At 40.2% G+C, this 24,582-nt stretch overlaps 1 protein-coding gene across 5 annotated transcripts in view; it reads right to left on the bottom strand.

Moving 5' to 3' along the window:
* Positions 1-1,626: 1,626 nt before the first annotated feature.
* Positions 1,627-24,582, bottom strand: part of JADE3 (jade family PHD finger 3) — a 150,655-nt gene continuing 127,699 nt past the window's right edge. For all 5 annotated transcript variants that reach the window (XM_001100171.5, XM_077988567.1, XM_002806209.4 and 2 more), the window contains 4 exons: positions 23,355-23,471; positions 8,239-8,709; positions 6,665-6,782; positions 1,627-4,697 (listed from right to left, as the gene is read on the bottom strand). In XM_001100171.5, the coding sequence (XP_001100171.3) occupies positions 3,787-4,697; positions 6,665-6,782; positions 8,239-8,709; positions 23,355-23,471 (1,617 nt within the window). In that variant the 3' untranslated portion in view covers positions 1,627-3,786. The remainder of the gene's footprint in view (positions 4,698-6,664; positions 6,783-8,238; positions 8,710-23,354; positions 23,472-24,582) is intronic.

Genomic DNA, 24,582 nt, shown 5'->3' with positions numbered 1-24,582 from the left:
AAAGTAGTGAGAGGAGGGGAAAGAAATTTAAAGCTTGGGGCATTCAAGCCTTGAGGCTGGACTGCTCACATCCAAATCCATCTTAACAAAATGAGAAATGATAGATGCTCTGAGACCCTAAAAAAAAAAAAAAAAAAAAAATTCATCAGTGGCCAGGCATCGTGGCTCATATGCCTGTAATGCCAGCACTTTGGGAGGCCGAGGTGGGAAGATTGCCTGAGCCCAGGAGTTTGAGACCAGCCTGGGCAATATAGTGAGACTCCATCTCTACAAATAGAAAAATGTAGACAGGCATGGTGGCATGCACCTGTAGTCCCAGTTACTCTGGAGCTGAGGCGGGAGGATTGTTTGAGTTCAAGAGTTGGAGGTTGCAGTGAGCTCTGATCGTGCCGCTGCACTCCAGCCTGGGTGACAGAACAAGACCCTGACTCAAGAAAAAAAAAGATCATCAGTGACTACATAGAGTAGGGAACACTAGTCTGGGGCTTGATCCTCCTTAACATTGATTTATTTGAAGAACAACTATCCTCTCCTCTTCAGGTCACGCAATTTGATCCAATCTGTATAGTAAAATTAACCATATTCAAAGAAACTTCTTTTACAGTGCTAGACAGTTATAAAGCTCCCACATAGAAGTGACAGCCTCAGGGTGGGTCTTTATTAACTAAAAGTTACTTAAAAAAATCCAAGCTTGCATGGTTGTTAGTTAAAAGAATAAATAAAAAAACCCACACAATTGCTGCTTTCTATTAAAACTTGCAAATAGCTGAATTAAGGTTGTGAAAATCTAATATAATTTATAAATAAGTAGATTTTTTTGGAAAATATCACATAAAAGCTATTCAGTGGTAAGTTAGTTTTTACTTCTATCATGTACTTTTCCCCCAATTCTGAAAGGTCAGCAAGCATACTGAGGATTTTAAAGTCCTATAAGGAAAATAACCCAGGACTGTGCATCCTTTGGCTTATCCTCTGAATTTAAAGTTGCTTCAACACAAGGACAAAGATTCATCTCCCATTGGAAATGTACACATTAGTATAAACTCAATAGCTTTTGTTGGCTATAACAGGGTATACCTGTAGTTTCAGTTCTCTAGCAGAGAGAGAGAGAGAGAGAGAGAGAGAGAAAGAGAACCAACTTCACCTTTATCTTCACTACTGATTTACCCAGTGACCTTTGGCAAGTACATTTTTCAATCATGAAAATGTTTATAATGCCTAAAAGCTCCCCTTGACACCACATAATCCCATGACATCAACATACTCACAAGACTCCAAACAGAATATTGTAAAGAGTATATATTTAAGAGATGCCTGACTGAAGCCTTTTCAGTCTTGTCACTTTAGATAGGATCTATCTCTCTGGTGATGTTTTATGATGATCCTAAGGCCTTTATCTTAACAGTCTGATAAAATCATGATTTCTTGGTAAAGTTCAAGTATCCAGAGTTCTCCTGGGTCCCCGGTATTGACTTGAATGTTGAATGTGTGCTTCTAAACATTCAGTTCCTCCTCTTCCTCCTCCCCCTCTCCACACTATCTGTTTTGTTCAGTGAATATAATTTTTTAAATATAAAACGAACATATGTAACCAATATGCCAAAATAAAAAACACACTGACAGTAGTTAGCAGTTTTCATAATTTAATGAAAAAGTATTGGTAAAAAGGTGACATTTGAAAAAGGACTGAGCTTATCTTGGAAAACTGGACTATATAAGACAAAATGAAAAAAATTAACAAAGAAGGTTAAGAGGTAATACTTCAAACAACAAAATGTAGCAAATACATTTTGGGGTAATTGAAATTTACAACTGAAGGCTCCTTCATTTACCTAGGAATATCCTGTAAAAATATTACAACTATATTTCCCTGACGAATGATATTTTAGTCAATACTCTCCCAATGGCATTACATATGGAATTTGGCTGAAGCACTGTTTCGATGTCTGCTTTTCCTCCCACTCAGAATTGAAAGGCATGAAAGGACATAGGCTACTGCACTGGCCTCTGACATAAGGAATTTACAACACAGCTCCATCATAATTTCATTACCATGAAGGTGTCAAATTAATATCTACTCCAGAGAACTCAAAGAAAAAGCACAGAAACCTATGCGTAAATAGGGGAAATTCTCTTCCTCATTTTGATATTTTTTTCCAAACAAAATACAGGACACCTACCACACATGCTATGGCATGTTTACACATGTACATAGGCACAAAAGAAATATTTTGAAGATGTAGCCAAAAGAGAGGCGAAACACATATTTTCAGAAAAGGAGAAAGCAAAAAGCAAAGGAACTCATTAACAACATGACAAGAACGCAACTGGGGGAGAGGAAAACTGCTGAGTTTTCCATATTGACGGAGAGAGGGCCCCTGCCTTGACTGACTGGCACCTACTACAACTGGGCTGTTTCACCAGTAAGAAGCTTTAAAAATGGAAAATGGCCTCTTTTGTCTGAATATTCCCACTACACTTTCCCAAACTAGAAGAAAGAGAATATTAATTTAAGGCTAAGAAGAAAAGAGAGCTGAGAATTATAGTCTGCTTCACATTTAAGAAACGGCATCATTTCTCTCTTATTTAAATGGGAAGCAGACATGTTTTTATCCACCTCCCCTGCAAATGTAATTATTCTCTTCCTACTAGAAATTAATCAAGGCTGATAGTTTGGGAACAGGGTATAAGCAACTTCTGAAAAATGGCTCCAGCCTTTTTGTTTGGGAAACTGCCTCAGATTCAAAGTTGACACAAAGCTAAATTATATCCATGTGTTAAACACATGCTTTCAAATTCTGTTTGACAATAAAAATCTGTTTCAAAATTAAAGCAGGTAAGAATACTTAACCTCTGTGCATTTTACTATATTTTAATTATACCTCAATAAAAATTTTATAAACATTAAAGCAGGTATACAAAAACTGTCAGCCAAACTTATTTTAGTCAAACTTATTTGAAAACAACAACACAAAAACCCTGACCTGGTACAAATACCCCAGAAATGGTCTCACTTTGGGAAAGGCTCTGGAATACTTCATAAATGCCTAAACAGAGAATCAGAGCATTTTCCTTGGAAGTAGTACTTTTGTACTTTTGTAAACACTATCCACAAGTTAGCCTTTTATGCTTGTCAGTCAGGTGAAATAGTTATGAGTGTGTCCCCAACAAGCAAGTTTAGGAACAGGCACTGGACACTGATAAGCATGAGGAGTATTGACTCAGTAAGTTAAGATACTGTGAAAGGAACTCAACCTTGTGCAGAACAAAGGAAGACAGTAGTGAGTTTGACAGTATCTAAGATGGTGGTCTCCTGGTCTCTCCCCTGAAAAGGGTTTATAGATACCAGTGGAATTAGAAACTTCCTACAGACAGGAGCTCTGGGAGTCACATGCTGTAGCTTCAAAAGATAAGTAGTTTTAGTGTCTGATAATCATGGTCTCTTGCAAATCAGTTAACAATGCAAGGACTCTTAATACATATACTTGTCAATGTGTTATATAACTGCAAAGCTGCCCCAAAATATTTACTGAGCAAATACCCTGGGCCCAGCTGTTCCCAATAGCCTCTGACAAACCAACCTCTGGACAACCTGCAATTACTGTAATGTGCTTGTAAAAACTAGACTTGAAACATTTTCAAAAACTGCAAGACAATTTACTATGGAAAAATGTTATCCTTTTCACTGCAATTTCTCTTAACATATGCTAAAATCCTTTTGGTGTATGGGTTTTCCCCAATATATGGGGCAAAGGCAAAGGTTGGGTCATCCTTGGAAGTTTCTAATCACCTTTGCATTGAACTGTGGGAAAGGGGATGTGTCTTGCTTTTACCATGGCAATCCCGTCTAGAGTCATGGGGAGGATTTTCCCTGTCTGAGCTATCTTTCCTTACCCTGACTTTTTCTTTATTCCCATCACTTTCTGCTTCTGAATCACTCAGCTCCAAATCTGGGCAATAGCCATCATTTTCCTGATATGGAGCTCTCCCTGCAGACCGCTTGAGAAGCTGTCTACCCCAGAACTGCTCCTTGGGGCTCATATTCTTGGTTGGCTTCACATAGCACTGGAGGTCCTCTGCGTTCCTCACCCACCTATTGGTGGTCTCTTTAAAGGACCTACTAAAGTGTTCTACAGTGGATTTTCTAAAGCTGCCCTGACTGACCAAGTGGGGACTGAGCACAGGCTCCTGGTCACAGAACATCTCACTCGAGCTGTCTTTTTGGGTGACATTCCCAGACCAGCTGCCCTCCAGGCCATTGGATTTGGCAAACTTGGAGTTAGGCTGACTTTTCCCATTCCCAATGGAAGACTGTCCATGGAGGGCAGCCTGAAGGACAAGAGGCTTTCCCAGTGACTGCCCATGATAGCACTCTGAAGACGGGGTTCTCCAAGCAGGACTGGACTCCTTTGTTTCACTCCTAGAATGGCTGAGACTGGCCAGCAAACGGTTATTCTTGCTCTCTAGTGGGTATCTCGGATATGATTTCGTTCTCATTTCTAGTGACTCCTGGGGCACCTGCATGCTCCTTATACTGTGAACAGAGGAGCTGCTGTCAGGAGAGTGGGGTTGCTGATCGGTTTCTGTGGAGCTGTTTCTGTGGTCTTCTGGGGTTGATCTGGGCATTTTTAACTTCAAGGTAATTCTTGGTGGTGGATAAAACAGTGAGTTTTCGAGTGCATTTGTCAAAGGTAGCCCTGAGGTAAAAAAGAAAGATTCATTTTAACAACAGATTTAAATAATGGCTTTTGTGCTTACGGCAGAGTGAGTTCACATACCTACTCTTCCAAATGTTTAACAAGCACCTGGCTCTGCTAGGTATGTACATCATAGTGCAGCAGCTGGAGTGAGCTGAACTAGAGGCTGGGACCAAGAATGCTACAGATGAGAAACTCAGCAATGCCACTGTTTGCTATATGGCTCCACACCTCTTTACCTCTGCTCCTTTAGTTTGTAAAATGATCACAAACTAGTATGCTGCCTCCTGCGTCCCATCTCTGCCCTTCCATTTCTGAGAAGAATGTCTCTAGCAATAGTTTAGAACAGGGTCTCCCTATTTGTGTGTCTCTGTATGCATGTGTCGGTATGGCACAGCACTTAGTATGTGTCTTAAACACACACATTTCAGGCCTCATCCTCTAATCTCTTCTGGCCTTCCTGAAGCAAGGCAAACACAAACCTTCAGAAACGTTGCAAGGGTTTTGGTGGGTGAAGAGTATGTATGTGTTTGAACTTGGCATTAGAGGTGATACTGGGTGGTTCCCATAAATTTTATATCCTTAACCTAGAATAATTTCCTGACTACAAATGAACATTATGGAGGTGAAAGGTTTTGTAGTGGTAAGGCCAGCAGAAAAGAATCATAACATTCCTGCCAATCGGCTAGCTTTAGGATTGGCTGGGGAGTATCGGCAATCAGTTTCTCAGTCAAGTCACCCTACAATCACAGTCAGAACAGGCCTTCTTGTATTATTTCAAGTACTTTGAAATTTAAAAAGCACTATCAAACAATTCCTTCTTGTATATGGACTTGACCTTTGCCCATTATCATCTTACGGTAGCCTCACAAAAATGAGATATCGAGAGGATAGCTTTTAGGTACCCCAGTGGGCAGCATTTGTTCCCCAAAGGTCCACCTTAAACACCCACAACCCCCATTTCTGTCAGCAGCTACCACCTGCTGATGCTGCAAGTCATAATGAGGTTGACTCCTACCCATCAGAAGGCATGTGGGTAGGAGCCAATTTCCTTGGCATGCAGGGACTCTCCCTGTTATCCTCTGCTTCTCCTTGTTTGTCATGTTGCCCTTTGTGGCTGAGCAGTCTTGCTGCCTCCTGCTACACTACTCTGTTGAGACACATGACATTGAGATACTCCAGGGCCTCTGACACCCACTTGTCACCTCATTTCTGAGTCTCTCTCTTGCTCCATGGCTCCCTTGGCAGGAGCTGATTCTGCACACCCCGTCCAGTGACCCCTAGTTTCCCAGGCTCTGCCATTGACCACTGTGTTAAATGAGGCACAGGGAGTTTACAGGTGTCACTGAATATGACTGTTATCACTCCAGCCAAGCTCCCTATGCTTAGGGCACTATAATTATGCTCACCTGTCTTGCTCACCAAGTGAGCAGTATACCCTACAGGCAGGGATTTTGTCTTGCTTTCTGCTCTATCTTGTAAATCAGTTCTTAGTCCATTGTAGGTGCTCAACAAATATTAGTGAATAAATGAAAAGATAACAACTCAGATCTAAAAACTTACTTCTGGCTAAGGATTTGTTTTAATAGACTACTGTTAAGATGAGTAACCCTGGAATTAAGTGTTTTCTGGAAACGGGTTAGATTCTATCCTGTCGATTTCTAAATGAATTTGATAATTACAGAATAATTTCATGGCTTCAACTAATGGTCTCGAATATCTGTTTGGGACCTAGATTACCTGCCCTAGACCTACAACTCCTCCTACCCCACCCTGGGATTTCTTGCCTTATGAATTGACAGTGAAATGGGCCAGTTTATACCAAGATTAGACGGAAGCAAATGAGATATCTGACAAGAATTTAAAAAGATTTTTAAGTGGAATGACTGGCATGAAATTTAAATTGTTAAGATAGGATATAACCAGAGTCTACATATTTGTTAGGACATTTTAAATATACAGGTTACCTGCATCAATTTCTTGGTTAAGAAGCTGGACTTGCAAACCGAAGATCTGTTCCTGTATTTTGTTGTGTGACAGTTTCAGCTTCTCTCGCCTGCTTATCATATAGCACAGATTTCGGACCTGAAAGCCCAATCCCCAACAAATAGAGATGTTTGTCATGTTAAGCAAACCTGACAACTGAAATTGTTTGGCTAAAATAAAGACACTAAAGTCAGGTAGGGTTGAGAAGACAGAATCCAAGAGCTGCAGAATGAGAGCCACTCCACAGGAATTCACACAGCATGGTCAATTGTGGGATCATGGTTCCTATATAAATCAATAGTAAGAGCAAAATGCTCCAAATCTGCCTTCTGAAACCTACTCTCCTTGCAGTGTCATGGGTTTGATATTTATTTGCACAGCCAGGTTAGGAAGACCGAATGATAGTTTAACAATTCAGCATTCCCTTTAGATCCCTGAGTATGAATGATGGCAATGCTGGCTGTACCCAGCAGAATTTTCTAATCAGTGCCGGATGGGCAGGATACAGTTCCACTGGGAAGACTAGAAGTGTTTTCTTTGCTCACACTTTCAGCTCAACCAAGTTTCCACAGCCACAAAGGTGAAATACTCACTCTCTCATACTCCCTACCTAGGCAAGTTACACAAACTTTCTTTGCCCCAGTTTGTTCATCTGTAAATAGCGATGATGATAATAATAGTAGTTTTTCATGGGCATGTTAGAATTAAATGAATTAATATTTATAAAATGCTTAGGACAGTGTTGGCAATAATAGTAATAGTAGGTGCTATATGTGAGTGTCTTAAATTTTTAAAAGTGAGCCAAATCTATTAGTTCTCTTTCAAATTCTGGTAGCAGAGAAAAAAACACAAGCCATTTATAGAATTACATTTAATTAGAAAATTCTCTAGGATAAACACAGGGTTTAACTTATCCTTGAAGCCCTGCAGCATCTCATTTAGTAGATACCTGATAAATACACCATGAGTTATATTGAATTATCATGTGGAGTGGCTCTCAACTGGGGGAGAGCAGTTTGCAGACATTTTTGGTTGTCACGTTGGGGGTGTGTGTGCGGGTGCTACTGGCATCTAGTGGGTAGAGGCCAGGGATGCTGGTAAACATCTTAAATTCCCCCTACAACAAAGGACAGCCCCCTAACAACAAAAAACGATTCAGTCCAAAATGTCAACAGTGCCAAGTTTGTGAAACTCTAATTTGGTGTTTTCCTGAACAAAATTCACTCTTTCTTCAGCCTAAAGTCTCATAAATATGTCAGTAAAATATGAAGGGGCCAATTTAGGCTCAACAGTGAATAAAAACTAAACCAAATGAGAGTTTATTTCAAATGTAAAGTTCATAGAGCATATACGTGAGGCCTCTCAAATCCCCTGGATGTGCCTGCCAGAATTTACACAGAGCCCACAAGTCTGGGGCCACAAAGAGATCAGAAGATAAGCAAGGACACAGAAGCCCACACTATTATGAGCTGACTAACCATTATTAAACCGGAAGTGGGACCTCCATTTCTACACAGACCAAGACCTATATACTAGTCACAGCTGGTCACCTTACCCTCTCCAGGTCCTGGCGTAGATGCATAAACATTCTCATTCGAGTGTGAATGCTTTCCTCTTTTGGCTGCACCAGCCCATTTTCTTCATCCTCCTTTGGAGGAAATAATGGCTTATTGAAGTTACTTTTCCGCTTCAGTTTCCAGTAGTTATAGATAAAGTCCACAGCTAGTGTGGGCATACCCAGCTCTGCGGCCACATCTTCCACTCGTACCAAGGAATAGAACTCCTCCTCCAGCTCCCAAAGCTTCTGTGCCCGCAGGCTGGTTTTCTCACTTTTGGCCTGACTCTGCTCTTTAGCCCTGTGGTGGGGGTACTCAGCTTCTCCAAGTTTCTGCCTGTTTTGGCTATGCTTGAGGCAATATGACTTGAACTTCACTTCGTCTCCCTCATCTAGGATGGTCTTCATCTCTAGGCCGTGCTCAAAGGCACAGGTGACGTGGAAGGCAGTGATGCAGCTTTTTATAGAGCACTGTAGGAAGAAAATATGCATCAAGGTAGCAGGGTTGGAGGAAAAGGGAGAGCCCTATGTTTCTGGACCTAAATTGATAGCTTATAGGAAGCAACGGAAAGACCGGGAGAAAGTTAGTCCTAAACTGACCATAACAGATGCTTTACAAGTAACCCAAGAAACCTGTTCTTACAGAAAACAGCAAACACAGAGGCCAAAAAAAAAAAAAAAAAAAAATTCAAACACTCCTTTTGAGGTTTCAGCTCAAGCATTCAAGCATCAAGTTTTCTGAGATGCTTTCCTGGGCTCCTGTAAACAGTCATGTAGTCTCTTCTCTGTGTCTCCCACATCACCCTATAAATGCTTTTATAATGGGACTTTTCACACTGTACCTATATCAATTGTCAAGTCCTTAGGGATAGATCTTAAAAACAGAAACTGTGTCTTTCATTTTGCATTGTCATTAACTATTGAAGAAGCAGTTGCTCAGAAAATGCTTATAAACAAACAAAAGAAAACACACAAAGTCAGTATTATTGCTAGAGCATTCACTGGTTCTAAAAAGATCACAGGAATTCCAATATCTAAGTAACCTAACTTCTTGAATTTTTTTCTTTTTTTCTTTTTTTTTTTTTTTGAGACGGAGTCTCGCTCTGTCACCCAGGCTGGAGTGCAGTGGCCGGATCTCAGCTCACTGCAAGCTCCGCCTCCCGGGTTCACGCCATTCTCCTGCCTCAGCCTCCCGAGTAGCTGGGACTACAGGCGCCTGCCACCTCGCCCGGCTAAGTTTTTTTTTTGTATTTTTAGTAGAGACGGGGTTTCACTGTGTTAGCCAGGATGGTCTCGATCTCCTGACCTCGTGATCCGCCCGTCTCGGCCTCCCAAAGTGCTGGGATTACAGGCTTGAGCCACCGCGCCCGGCCTGAATTTTTTTCTTTTAAGCATAAAAATTTTAGGCCAGAGCACAGTGGCTTACACCTGTAATCCCAGCACTTTGGGAGGCCGAGGCAGGTGGATCACTTGACACCAGGAGTTCGAGACCAGCTTGGGCAACATGGCGAAACCCTGTCTCTACTGAAAATACAAAAGTTATCTGGGCATGGTGGTGCACATCTGTAGTCCCAGCTACTTGGGAGGCTGAGGCATGAGAATTGCCTGAACCCGGGAGGTCCAAGCTTCAGTGAGCCGAGATCACACCACTGCACTCCAGCCTGGGCAATAGAGTGAGACCCTATCTCAAAAAGAATTTTATAAAACATTTAAAAATAGAGATGGAATCTGTGTTGCTCAGGCTGGTCTTGAACTCCTGGGCTCAAGTGATCCAACAGCCCCAGCCTCCCTCAAAGTGTTGGGATTACAGGTGTGAGCCACCATGCCCCGTGAAATTGTTGTTATAGAACTGAGCTGTCCAACTTGGTGGCCAAGTAGCCATGAGTGGCTATTTAATTTTTTATTTTATTTTTTTAGATGGTGTCTCACTTTGTCGCCCAGGCTGGAGTGCAGTGGTGCAATCTCGGCTCACTGCAACCTCTGCCTCCCAGGTTCAAGCGGTTCTCCTGCTTCAGCCTCCCCAGTAGCTGGGATTACAGGAATGTGCCACAATGCCCGGCTAATTTTTGTATTTTTAGTAGAGATGGGGTTTCACTATGTTGGTCAGGATGGTCTCGAACTCCTGACCTCAAGTGATCTGCCTGCCTTGGCCTCCCAAAGTGCTGGGATTACAGGCGTGAGCCACTGCGCCCAGTCTTAAATTTAATTAAATTAAAATTACGTATAATTAAAAAATTTAGTTTCTTAGTCACAGTAGCCACATTTTAACCACACTAGACAGCACAGACGTAAAACATTTCCATCACTGTGGAAAGCTTTTTTTTTTTTTTTTTTTGAGACAGTCTCACTCTGTTGCCCAGGCTGGAGTGCAGAGGTACGATCTTGGCTCACTGTAACCTCTGCCTCCTGGGTTCAATCGATTCTCTTGCCTCAGCCTCCCAAGTAGCTGAGACTACAGGTGTGCATCACCATGCCTGGCTAATTTTTGCATTTTTAGTAGAGATGGGGTTTCACCATGTTGGCCAGGCTGGTCTAGTCTCGAACTCCTGGCCTCAAGTGATCCGCCCAACTCAGCCTCCCAAAGTGCTGGGATTACAGGCATGAGCCACTGCATGCTGCTGCCCAAAGATTTAAAATGCATGAGTGCACCTATGCGTTTATGTAGAGGAAGTGGGGAAAGTAAGGGAAGATTCATTTCTAAGGAAATATTGGGAATTCTTATGGTTAAAGCCAAGTGTTAACTCTTACATATGAATAAAGACAAAAAGAATGCAAAGGCCCGATAGATTATCTTAGATTGAGAAATTCAACACCTAAAAGAATACTGGAAACTGTCAAAGTTTTAAAGGGGCATATTCCATATTTCATTTAAATTAATTTCATATGATAAAGAATTCCAGGGATGAAATATAATTCTAAGATCATCTAATCCAGCCTCACATTTATTATTGCTTGAATTTCCTCTAGAGTACCTGATTTTCTACCTCCATCCCCCACTCTATACACATCCCCCTCCACTTTCCAATTAAGTGGTAATCTAGCCACTTACTGAATTCTTCCAGATAAGAAGCTCCTAAGATGGTCCACCCTGGCTTTTAACACCACTATCAGAAAAGTTTGTTATATTACACTGAAGCCTCTCGAAAATGAGGATGATGAAAGTTCAAGATGTACTTTTACCTGGGTACTTTTTGTTATTACTTGACTAAGAAACTAGTCAGACATTTGAGAAACAAAAGTAAAAGGTATTCTTTAGTAAAAGATTTCAAGTGTTGGGCACAATACTCTTTTGCTGTTTAATAACTTAAACATATGGGAAGAAAAAACAAATGGTTTTCTATTCAAGGGAATGAATAAGTGACATTAAACTACTATTATTGGGAAGCTAAAAACAGATCTTCTCAGGTCAAATTTATAGAACGTTTATAGAATATAGAGACATAAATATAAACATAAATTATTCAAAATAAAAGATAATGCACAGACAAGAATTGGGTACTTATATAAAAAATATGCCTTAGGAAACTGCCATAAAATCCAACTCTTTTCAAAAAAGATAATTCTGTGGTATTTATAGCTGGAGATCTATATATTTTGGTGGTGAAAAAATGCTGGTCAATGGGCACAAAGTTATAATTGGGAGGAATAAGTTCTGGTGTTCTATTGCACAGGGTGACAATAGTTAACAGAAGGGTATTATATTTTACAAAATAGCTACAAGAGAGGCTTTTGAATGTTCTCACCATAAAGAAATGATAAACGCATGAGATGATGGATATGCTAAATATCCTGATTCAACTATACAACATATATAAAGACATCAAATTATACCCTACAAATATGTACAACTACAATGTGTTAATAAAAATTGCAATTTAAAAGATAAAACTTGGGCTGGGTGGGCATGGTGGCTCACGCCTATAATCCCAGCACCTTGGGAGGTTGAGGTGAGAGGATCGCTTGAGCTCTGAAGTTCGAGACCAGCCTGGGTAACATAGTGAGACCTCATCTCTACTAAAAATAAAAAAACACAAAGTAATATTGCCATTAAAAAAAAGAAGAAGAGTGCCGGGCACAGTGACTCACACCTGTAATCCCAGCTGCTTGGGAGGCTGAGACAGGAGAATTGCTTGAACCCAGGAGGCGGAGGTTGCAGTGAGCCAAGATGGCGCCATTGCACTCCAGCCTGGACGACAGGGCGAGACTCCCTCTCAAAAAAAAAAAAAAAAAAAAAAAAAAAGAAGAAGAAGAAGAAGAAGAGCCAGGCGCAGTGGCTCACGCCTGTACTCCCAGCACTTTGGCAGGCCAAGAGGCGAGGATCGCTTAAGTCCAGGAGTTCAAGACCAGCCTGGACAACATGACGAAACCCTGTCTCTACAAAAAATACAAAAATTAGCTGGGTGTGGTGGTGCACACCTGCAGTCTCAGCTACTAGGGAGGCTGAGCCTGGGAAGTTGAGGCTGCAGTGAGCCGTGATTGTGCTACCGCACTCCAGCCTGGGCGACGGGAGTGAGATCCTGAAAAAAAAAAAAAAGGGTTGGGCGCGGTGGCTCACGCCTATAATCCCAGCCCTTTGGGAGGCTGAGGCAGTTGGATCACTAGGTCAGGAGTTCAAGACAAGCCTGGCCAAGATGGTGAAACCCCATCTCTACTAAAAAGTACAGGTGGGCACCTGTAATTCCAGCTACTTGGGAAGCTGAGGCAGAGAACTGCTTGAACTCGGGAGGCGGAGGTTGCAGTGAGCCGAGATCGTGCCACTGCACTCCAGCCTGGGTGACAGAGCGAGACTCGGTCTCAGAAGAAAAAGAAAAAAAAAAAAAAAAAAAGAAGAAAGGTGCCAGTCAGATACCAGATACCTATTTGTTCTTTTCTAAAACATATGTCTGGCACATTCTATTAAATAAAATGCCTTTGCATACATCTCACTTATTTCCACTGTAACCATGGAAGGTGATAGAGAGGTTTTATTACACCCATTAAAAAAATATTTTTATCTTTACAAATTTAAAATAAAAAATTGAGATAGCACTGTTCTCTTTGTGGCAAGCAAATAGCACTTGTACAAAGCATCTTTTATGTGACACATCTTTGAACACTTCACTACATGCATTACAGCATGGTCATTATATTCATTCACTGAAATGACAGAAACAGCTTTATTAAGATATATTTTATATACCATAAAGTTCACCAGTTTAATGTGTACATTTCAATGGTTTTCAAATATATTTACAGTCATGCACCCATTGCCAATACCTAATTCCAGGATATTTTCATCACCGCCCACTCCAAATCTTGTCCATTTGTAGTTACTCCCTGTTACCAACTCCAGCCCCAAGCAACTACTAATCTACTTTCTGTCTCTATTGATGTGCCTATTCTGGACACTTCATATAAGTGGAATTACAACAATATGTGGTTGTGTGAGTCTGGCTTCTTTCACTTAGCATGTTCTTCAGGTTCCTCTATGTTGTAGCATGTATTAGAACTTCATTCCTTTTTATGGGCAAAAAATAGTTGTATGGATATACCCCATTTCATCAAGTTGATGGACATTTGGGTTGTTTTAACTTTTTGTCTCTTATGAAATAATGGTGCTATGAAAATTCATGCAGCAGTTTTTGTGTGGATATATGTTTTTATTTCTCTTGGGTGTTGTGCGGTAAAGGATAACCTTGTCTAAAGAAAGGTTTGGCTGTTTGTCTTTAGCTCCTTAGAAGTAACCTTTAAGCCCCTGGAATGTCCTGCCTGATAAGAGTGTCTTTGTTTACCTTGGGTCCTTGGGCCAAGTGAGATAGTCTATGCTAACAATGTGATTTATGGTAGAGACTTTGGGGCACCTTCTATCAGCCTGACCTCTGGAGGGACTGGAGAGTAACGTCAGCCACGTGGATGGTGAGCAATGCCTACGTGGCCAACTCTCAATAAAATCGCTGAACACCAAAGGTGAGTTTTTCTGGCTGGCAATACTCTGTGTGTATCATATACTGTTGCTGGGAGAAATAAGCACTATCTGCACAACTCCACTGGCAGGGGTAATGGGAAGCTGTATTCCAGGTCTCTCCTGGACCATGCCTCATACGCCTCTATCCTCGGCTGATTTTAAATCTGTATCTTTTCATTATAATAAATTATAACTATGAGCATAACTGTTCCTCTGAGTTCTGAGAGTCCTTCTAGTGAATTACTGAACCTGAGAATGGTCTTGGTGATCTTAAACTGCAGGTATATACTTAGGAGTAGAATTACTGGTTTATAAGGTAACTCTATGTTTAACATTTTGAGGAGCTGCCAAACTTTTTTCACAGCAGCTGCATCATTTTTACTTCCACCAGCAATGCATGAGGGTTCCAATTTTTCCACATCCTTGATTGTTTGCCTTTCTTATTGCTGCCACCCTAGTAGGTATGAAATGGTATCTCACTGTGGTTTATTTACTTTTTTTTTTTTTTTGAGATGGAGTTTTGCTCTTATTGCCCAGGCTGGAGTGCAATGGTGCGATCTCGGCTCACTGCAACCTCTGTCTCTCCTGGGTTCAAGCGATTCTCCTGTCTCAGCCTCCTGAGTAGCCGGGATTATAGGCACATGCCACCATGCCCAACTAATTTTTGTATTTTTAGTAGAGACGGAGTTTCATCGAGTTGGTCAGGCTGGTCTCGAACTCCTGACCTCAGGTGATCCGCTCGCCTCGGCCTCCCAAAGTGCTGGGATTACAGGCGTGAGCCACTGTGTGTGGCCGGAAAAAATAATTTTCTATATATTGTTCAGTAATTGTAGAAGAAAAATACTTTTTCAAATGCTTTCACTAGAGGAAAAATGCTACCTTTTACAAATCCACATTTGTAAGAAGAGTTTCCGTGCCCAGGCTGATCTTGAGCTTCTGGCTTTAAACAATCCTCTTGCCTCGGGCTCCCAAAGCACTGGGATTTTAGGTATGAGCCACTGCATCCAACCCAAAGTTTCTTCAAAGGGGAATGATATGCCTTAATTCCTAAATCAGTCTCTGGTGTTCTTTTTCAAGATTTTTATTCTAGCCACTCTATCTTATTCAATTTCTATCCCACACCTCAAACATTTATCCTTTATGTTACAAACAATCCAATTATACCCTTTTAGTTATTTTAAAACGATCATTCATCATGACCAAATGGGATTTATCCTAGGGACGCAAGGATGGCTCAACATATGCAAATCAATCAGTGTGAAAAATCGTATCTTCAGCATGAAGGACAAAAACTGTATGATCGTTTCAATTGATGTTGAAAAAGCATTTGATAAAATTCAACATCCTTCATGATAAAAACCCTCAATAAACTGGTCATGGTGAATGATCTTTTTAAAGTATTGTTAAATTTGGTGTGCTAGTACTTTGTTGAGGATTTCTGCATCAATGTTCATCCAGAATACTGGCCTGTAGTTTTCTTTTTTTGATGTGTCTTTGTCTGATTTTGGTATCAGCGTAATACTGGCTTTGTAGAATGAGTTTAAAAGTATTCCCTTCTCTTCTATTTTTTGGAATAGTTTGAGTAACACTGGTACTAGTTCTTTCTTTAAATGTTTTGTAAAATTCGGCAGTGAAGCCACTGGGTCCCAGGATTTTCTTTGAGGGGAAACTTTTTATGACTTCAATCTCACCATCTGTTACTGGTCTGTTCAGATTTTAAATTTCATCATGGTTCAATCTTGGTAGGTTATATGTGTCTAGGAATCTGTTCACTTCTTCTAGGTTTTCCAATTTGTTGGCATATAGTTGCTCATAGTAGCCTCTAATGATCCTTTGAATTTCTGCAGTATCAGTAGCAATGTCTTTTTCATCTCTGATTTTATTTATTTGGATTTTCTCTCTTTTTTTTTTTCGAGTTGGGCTAAAGGTTTGGTGATTTTATCTCTTCAAAAAACCAACTTTTTTGTTTTGTTGATCTTTGTTTTTTTCCATTTCAACTTCACTTATTTCTGCTCTGATCTTTATATTTCCTTTCTTCTACTAATTTAGGGTTTTGTTTGTTCATTTTTCTAGTTCTTTAAGATGCATTATAAGGCTGAAGTTTTTCTATTTTTTGATATACATACTTATTGTTATAAACTTTCCTCTTAGTACTGCTTTTGCTATATCCCATAGGTTTTGGTATGTTGTGTTCCCATTTTGTTTGTTTGTTTGTTTCAAGAGAGTTTAACATTTTCTTCTTAATTCCTTCATTGACCTACTGGTCGTTCAGGAGCATGTTGTTTAATTTCCAAGTGTTTGTATAATTTCTAAAATTCTTCGTTATTGATTTCTAGTTTTATTCCACTGTGGCCAGAGAAGATAATTGATGATTTCAATTTTTAAAAATCATTTTAAGACTTGTTTTGGCACCTGACACATGGTCTATCTTTGAGAATACTCCATGTGCCGAGGAGAAGAATGTATATTCTGCAGCTGTTGGATGAAATGTTCTATAAATATCTATTAGGTTGATTTGGTCTATAGTACAGATTAAGTATGATACTTCATTTTTTATCTGGATGATTTGTCCAATGCTGAAAGCAAGGTATTAAAGTCTCTAGCTATTATTTTATTGGGGTCTATCTCTTTAACTCTAATAATATTTGCTTTATATTTCTGGTTGCTCCAGAATTGGGTGTATATATATTTACGACTGTTCTATCCTCTTGTTGAACTGAACGCTTTATCATTATATAATGATCTTTTTGTCTCTTTTTATAGTTTTCTTTAAATCTATTAAGTATAGCTATTCCTGCTTTTTGATTTCCATTTGCATGGAATATCTTTTTCCATCCCTTTATTTTCAGCCTATATGTGTCTTTATAGTGAAGCATGTTTCCTGTAAGCAACAGATCATTGGGCCTTGTTTTTTGTATTGATTCAGCCACTCTGTGTCTTTTGGAGAGTTCTGTCCATTATAAGTAAGGACTTATTCCTGCCATTTTATTTGTTTTCTGGTTGTCTTGTGGTCTTTTCTTCCTTCCTTCTTTCGTTCTTGTCTTCCTCCTAGTGAACATGATATTCTCAGGTGGTATGTCTTAACTTCTTGCTTTTTATTTTTGTGTGTATCTGTTGTATGTTTTTGATTTGAGGTTTACCATGGGCCTTGAGAATAATATCTTATAACCCAATATTTTAAACTGATGACAACACTGATTGCATAAATAAGTTAACAAACAAGGCAAGGCGAGAACAAAAACTCTATACTTCAACTTCATTCCCTTAACTTTTTGCTGTTTCTATTTACATCTTATTATACTGTCCATGTCTCAAAAGTTATTGTAGTTATTATTTTTGATTGGCTAATCTTTTAGTCTTTCTCTTCAAGATAGGAGTTTTCATACCACAATTACAATATTATAATATTCCATGTTTTTCTGTGTACTATTACCAGTGAGTTTTGTACCTTCAGATGATTTCTTATTGCCATTAACAACCTTTTCTTTCAAGACTGAAGAACTCCCTTTAATATTTTTTTGTAGGACAGGCCTGGTGTTGAAGAAATCCCTCAGCTTTTATTTGGGAAAGTCCTTATTTCTCCTTCATGTTTGAATGATATTTTCACTGGATATACTATTCTAGGATAAAAGTTTTTCTCTTTCAAAACTTTTAATATGTCATGCCACTCTCTCCTGGCCTGTTAGGTTTCCAATGAAAAGTCTACTGCTAGATGTATTGGAGCTCCATTGTATGTTGTTTCTTTTCTCTTGCTGTTTTTAGGGTCCTTTCTTTATCCTTGACCTTAGGGAGTTTGATTATTAAATGTCTTGAGGTAGTCTTATTTCAGTTAGATATGCTTGATGTTTTATAACCTTCTTGTACTTGAATATTGATATACATTTCTCTACATTTGGGAAGTTCTCTGTTATTACCTCTTTGAATAAACTTTCTACCCTGATCTCTCTCTCTCTCCCTCCTCTTTAAGGCCAATCATTCTTAGATTTGCCCTTCTGAGGCTATTTTCCAGATCCTGTAGGCATGCTTCATTCTTTTTCCTTTCGTCTCCTCTCATTGTGCATTTTCAAATAGCTTGTCTTGAGGCTAATTATTCTGCTTGATCAAGTCTGCTGTTAAGAGACTGATGGATTCTTCAGTCCGTCAATTGCATTTTTTCAGCTCCAGAATTTCTGCTTAATTCTTTTCCATTATTATTTATTTATTTTTTTTTTTTGAGACAGAGTCTCACGCTGTTGCCCAGGCTGGAGTGCAGTGGCATTATCTCGGCTCACTGCAAGCTCCGCCTCCTGGGTTCACACCATTCTCCTGCCTCAGCCTCCCAGGTAGCTGGGACTACAGGGGCCCACCACCATGCCCAGCTAATTTTTTGTATTTTTAGTAGAGACAAGGTTTCACCGTGTTAGCCAGGATGGTCTCGATCTCCTGACCTTGTGATCTGCCCACCTCGGCCTCCCAAAGTGTTGGGATTACAGGCATGAGCCACCGTGCCCAGCCTCTTTTCCATTATTTAACATTTTTTAACTTTTAACATTATTTATTTATTTAACATTATTTAACATTATTTATTTATTTATTATTTATTATTTATTTAACATTATTTAACTTTTTTCCATTATTTAACATTTATTTAACTCTTTTCCATTATTTAACATTATCTTTGTTAAATTTATCTGATGGGATTCTGAATTCCTTCTCTGTGTTTTCTCGGATTTTGCTGAGCTTCCTCAAAATAGCTACTTTGAATTTTCCATCTGAAAGGTCATATATCTGTCTCTCTAGGATTAATCATTGTTCCCTTATTTAGTTCATTTTGTGAGGTCATGTTTTCCTGGATGGTCTTGATGCTTGTGGATGTTCATCAGTGTCTGGGCATTGAAGAGTCAGGCATTTATTATAGTCTTTGCAGTCTGGGCTTGTTTGTATCCATCCTTCTTCAGAAGACTTTCCAGGTATTCAGAGGGACTTGGGTGTTGTGATCTAAGTCTTTGGTCACTACAGCCATATCTGCTCTAGTAATGCCATGGCTCTTACAGACTCGTAGATATATTACCTTGGTGTTACTGGGTAATATCTGGAAGAACTCCCTGGATTAACAGGCAGAGATTCTTATTCTTTTCCCTTACTTCCCTCTAAACAAATGAAGTCTCTTTCTCTGTGCTGAGTTGCCTGGAGATGGAGGAGGGCTAACATAAGCACCCCTATGGCCACCACTACTAGGACTGCACCCAGTCAGACCTAAAGCCAGCACAGCATTGGGTCTCGCCCAAGGCCTGCAGTGATCACTGCCCGGCTACCACCTATGTTTGTTCATGTCCCAAGGGCTCTACAATCAGTAGGTGGCAAATCCAGCAAGGCTTGTGTCATTCCTTTCAGGGTGGTGAATTCCTCCTGGCCCTGGGTGGGTCCAGAGATATTATCTGGGACCCACAGCCTGGAGTCAAGAACCTTAGGAATCTATCTGATGCTTTCTTCTACTGTGGCTAAGCTGGCACTCAAGCTGTATGACAAAGTCCTTTCTACATTTCCTCCCCTTTCCTCATGCAGAGGAGTCTCTGTAATGAAATTCCTTATAATCAAAATTGTAAAAGTCTCAATTTGGTAAGACCTTTATAAAATAAAGAATCTGAACTCAAGTAATGAAAGTAAGAACTATTGCTCTGCAAATGAGAAACTTACACCAGAATGTTTCATCTCTCAATCTGTTAATCCATCATCCATCCATCAATCTAATATTAACTGTCTGTCTACCAGATCTGGGTATAGGGGATCTAAGGATGAAAGTCTAAGCTTACAGTCTAGTAGGGCAGATAAAACTCAAAGATAAATAACCATAATAGAGGCAGAATGTGGCACATCAGGGCTGTAATACAATCCAGGTCTGTTAAGGTCAAGGCCAATATTTTCTCTTACTGCCTTCCAATCCAAAGTGCTGGGATTACAGGCATGAGCCACTGTGCTTTTTACCAAAGTCTTATTGCCACTTACTAATTATTGTAGAAAAAAAATAAGCCTGGGCAACACAGCAAGACCCTATCTCTATGAAACAAAAAACTTAGCCAGCCATGGTGGCGTGTGCCTATAGACCTAGCTACTTGGGAGACTGAGGTGGAAGGATTGTTTGAGCTCAGAAGTTCAAGGTTATAGTGAGCTATGATTTCACCACTGCACTCCAGCCTGAGTGACAAAGCAAGGCTCTCTCTTAAAAAAAAAAAAAAAAAAAAAAAAAAAAGGCCAGGTGTGGTGGCTCACTCCTGGAATCCCAGCACTTTGGGAGGCCAAGGCGGGTGGATCACCTGAGGTCGAGAGTTCGAGACCAGCCTGGCCAACATGGTGAAACCTTGCCTCTACTAAAGATACAAATAATTAGCCAGGTGTGGTGGTGTGTGCCTGTAATCCCAGCTACTTGGGAGGCTGAGGCAGGGGAATTGCTTGAACCCAGGAGGCAGAGGTTGCAGTGAGCCGAGATCGCGCCACTGAACTCCAGCCTGGGCAACAGGGTGAGACCCTGTCAAAAAAAGAAAAAAAAAAAAAAAAAAAAAAAAAAAAAGAAAAAGCACGGTGGCTCATGCCTGTAATCCCAGCACTTTGGATTGGATGGCCAAGGCAGGAGATCACCTAAGGCCAGGAGTTCAAGACCAGCCTGGGCAACACAGCGAAATCCTGTCTCTACAAAAAAATTTTTTAAATTAGCCAGGTGTAGTAGTGTGCACCTGTGATCTCAGCTACTCAGGAGGATCGTTTGAGTCCAGGAGTTCAATGGTGCAGTGAGCTATGATTGTGTCACTGCACTCCAGCCTAGGTGACAGAGTGAGACCCTGTCCCACAACAAAAGCAAAAATGAGGGAAATTGCAGTGACTCCAATAAAGAAAATAAGTTACTGGATATAAATCCAATGTGCTACTATAAAATGACCAAATAATAACTCTGAAAAATGAAAAATATATTATTTTTAGAGGGGGAAATGCATATCACAAATGAATCCATGGTACAATAAAATATGAATATATTTATTCAATAAACCATAATTAAGCACTAACAATGGGCAGGCACTCTACTTTGTGCCAGGGAAATTCACAGAAGAATGATGCACAACCTTGGCCCTCAAGGGACTCACACATGGGCAGCAACCAGGAAACAGCTTAAACACACAGGCAATGTCCTAGGGTAGTAGTCCCCATGAAAAGAGTTTTCCTTTAAATATTTTTCCTTTATTATTTTAAAGTGGCATAGTTAAAATAAATAAAATCATCCAAGAAAGGTTAAAAAAAAGAGGAAGTAGCCAATTCTGTCAGATATAAGAATGAATTCAAAAAATTAAAAGGGTCTTTGGGGGTCCAGATTATGTTCTTCAATTACAATGTCCCAGTAAAAGACCCTGGGTTCCTTGGAGGAATAGCTAATCCCAGGTTTACAGTAAGAAATCTACACGATAAGCCTGGAAAATACTGTCATGCCAGACAGCAAGAAATCTCACAAAGCGCCTAGCGTCATTATCCCTAAAGCCAGAGGTCCCCAACCTTTTTGGCACCAGGGACCAGTTTTGTGAAAGATAATTTTTCCATGGACTTGGGGGAGATGGTTTTGGGATGATTCAAGCACATTACATTTATTGCACACTTTATTTCTATTATTATTACATTGTAATATATAACGCAATAACTATACAACTCACCATAATGTAGAATCAGTGGGAGCCCTGAACTTGTTTTCGTGCAACTAGACGAGCCTATCTGGGGGTGATGGGAGACGGTGACAGATCAGCAAGCATTACATTCTCATAAGGAGCGCTCAACCTAGATCCCTTGCATGCACAGTTCACAACAGGGTTCACGCTCCTATGAGAATCTAATGCCACTGCTGATCTGACAGGAGGCGGAGTTCAGACGGGTAACCCTTGCTTGCTCACCACTTAACCTCCTGCTGTGCAGCCCGGTTCCTAACAGGCCATGGACCAATACTTGTCTGTGGTCTGGCAGTTGCGGACCCCTGCACTGTGCAATGATATTATATGTCCCCTCTTCACCGAAGAAGGTCGGCAGGCAAATATAACTCCAACCAGCTTGCAGTTCACATGCAGGAGGTCTGAGAGGTGAAAGGTCATCCTTTCCATCCCTCTAGCCAGCAGAGCCATCTTATTACATTTGGGACAGAAGGAGAAATAACATGGAAAGACAAGGCAAGCCTTGTGCCTTTGCTGGAGGTAACTGGCTGTTCCCAATCCCATCCATGTCTCCCCTAATTGCAGAAAACCATATACTGCATGTTCTCACTTATAAGTGAAGCTAAACATTGAGTAGACATGGACACAAAGAAGGGAACAGACACTGGGGCCTACCTGAGGGTGGGGATTGAAAAACTACCTGTTGGGCATTATGATGATTACCTGGGTGAGAAAATTATCTGTACACCAAACCTCTGCAACATACAATTTACCCATGTAACAAACCTGGACACGTGCCCTTGAACAGAAAATAAAAGTTGGAAAAAGAAAAAAACAAAAAAAAGAAATCATGTCCTTTGCAGCAACATGGGTGCAGCTGGAGGCCATTATTCTAAGTAAATTAATTAAGAAACAGAAAACCAAATACCACATGTTCTCACTTACAAATGGGAGCCAAACAGTGGGTATACACAGACATAAAGACAGGAAAAATACGGTGGGGATTACTAGAGGGAGAAGGGAGAGTACGAGGGCTGAAAAACTACCTATTGGGTACTTACTATGCTCACTATATGGGTGATGGGACCAAATGTATTTCAAACCTCAGCATCACACAATAGACTCATGTAACAAATCTGCACATGTACCCTCAAAATTGAAAATAAAAGTTGAAATTAAAAAAAAGGAACATGGGCCTGGTTGTTTCAGAATTATAGCCGGTTTCCACCCAGGATGGTATCATCTAGCTTTAGAAATCACTTAATTCATCAGCTCCGACAGCAAAGGATGAAGATAAACTATCACTACGAATACTGAAAAGAATAAGCTTAATGGTCCAGAGGCAATATCCAAAAAAAGGATTTCCAGAAATGGTCCGTACAATGGCAGAGCCCTGAGAGTGGGTGGGTGATCTCCTGAGTGACCTTTCAGTAGACAGGACACTCTCACTGGGAGGGTGAGTCCAGCTAATTTGGTGTTAGCCCACTCTACTACTTCTCATGGGGACTTACCTGAATACAAGCCCCTGTCTTCAACTTGCACAAGTTGCAGACTAAGGCCCACCGACTGGGTGGGATGTGGGAGATCTTCGTGATCGGTTCCATCCTCTCAGGACAAGCAATGCTGACCTACAAATAAAATACCACCATAAGGCAGAAGTACCAAGGCATCCCAGAAGTACCTTTCACAAACCATAAATGATGTTACATAAAGCTAAGAACATTAAAACAACGAAGTAAGTCACATCTCTTAAGGTTAATATGGAATCAAGAATAAACAAAAGTTATTTCCACTGCTCAGTCCTTCACTCATTTCCAGTAATATAAATAATTCACATATGGGATGAGAGAACAGGAGTATAGATTAGGCATGATTACCTTTCACTTTATTTCTTTTTTTTTCTTTTCTTTTCTTTTTTTTTAAGAGACAAGGTCTCCCTCTGTCACTCAGGCTAGAGTTCAGTGGTGTGATCATGGCTTACTACAGCCTTGAACTCCTGGGTTCAAGTGATCCTCCCACCACAGCCTCTACCACACCTGGCTAATTAAAAAAAAATTTCTTTTTGGCTTTTATCCAAATGACAGGCAATAACAAATGTTGGTGAAGAGTGGAGAAAAGGGAACCCTCATACACTGTTGGTGGGAATGTAAATTAGTACAACCACTATAGAGAATAGTTTGGAGGATTCTAAAAAAAAAAACAACAACAAAAAATAGAGCTACCATATTATCCAGCAATCCCACTGCTGGGTATATACCCAAAAGAAAGGAAATCAGTATATCAAAGAGGTATCTGCACTCCCATATTTTTTGCAGCAATGTTCACGATAGGCAAGATTTGGAAACAAGCTAAGTGTCCATCAACAGACGAATGGATAAAGAAAATGCAGTACATATACACAATGGAGTACTATTCAGCCATATAAAAGAACGAAATCCTGTCATTTCCAACAACATGGATAGAACTGGAGGTCATTGTGTCAAGTGAAATAAGCCAGGCACAGAAAGACATACATTGCATGTTCTCATTTATCTGTGGGATCTAAAAATAAAAACAACTGAACTCAAGGAGATAGACAGTAGAAGGATGGTTACCAGAGGGTGGGAAGGGTAGTGGGGGGAACAGGGCAGGCAGGGGGTGGCAATAATTAATGGGTACAAAAAGGATAGAAAGAATGAATAAGACCTACTATTTGATAGCACAACAGGGTGACTATAGTCAAAATAACTTAATGGTACA

The sequence above is a fragment of the Macaca mulatta genome, chromosome X (assembly GCF_049350105.2).
Source record: "Macaca mulatta isolate MMU2019108-1 chromosome X, T2T-MMU8v2.0, whole genome shotgun sequence".
Taxonomy (NCBI): Eukaryota; Metazoa; Chordata; class Mammalia; order Primates; family Cercopithecidae; genus Macaca; species Macaca mulatta.
Note: the sequence above shows the minus strand (reverse complement) of the source record. Positions and strands in the feature narration are given on the sequence as shown.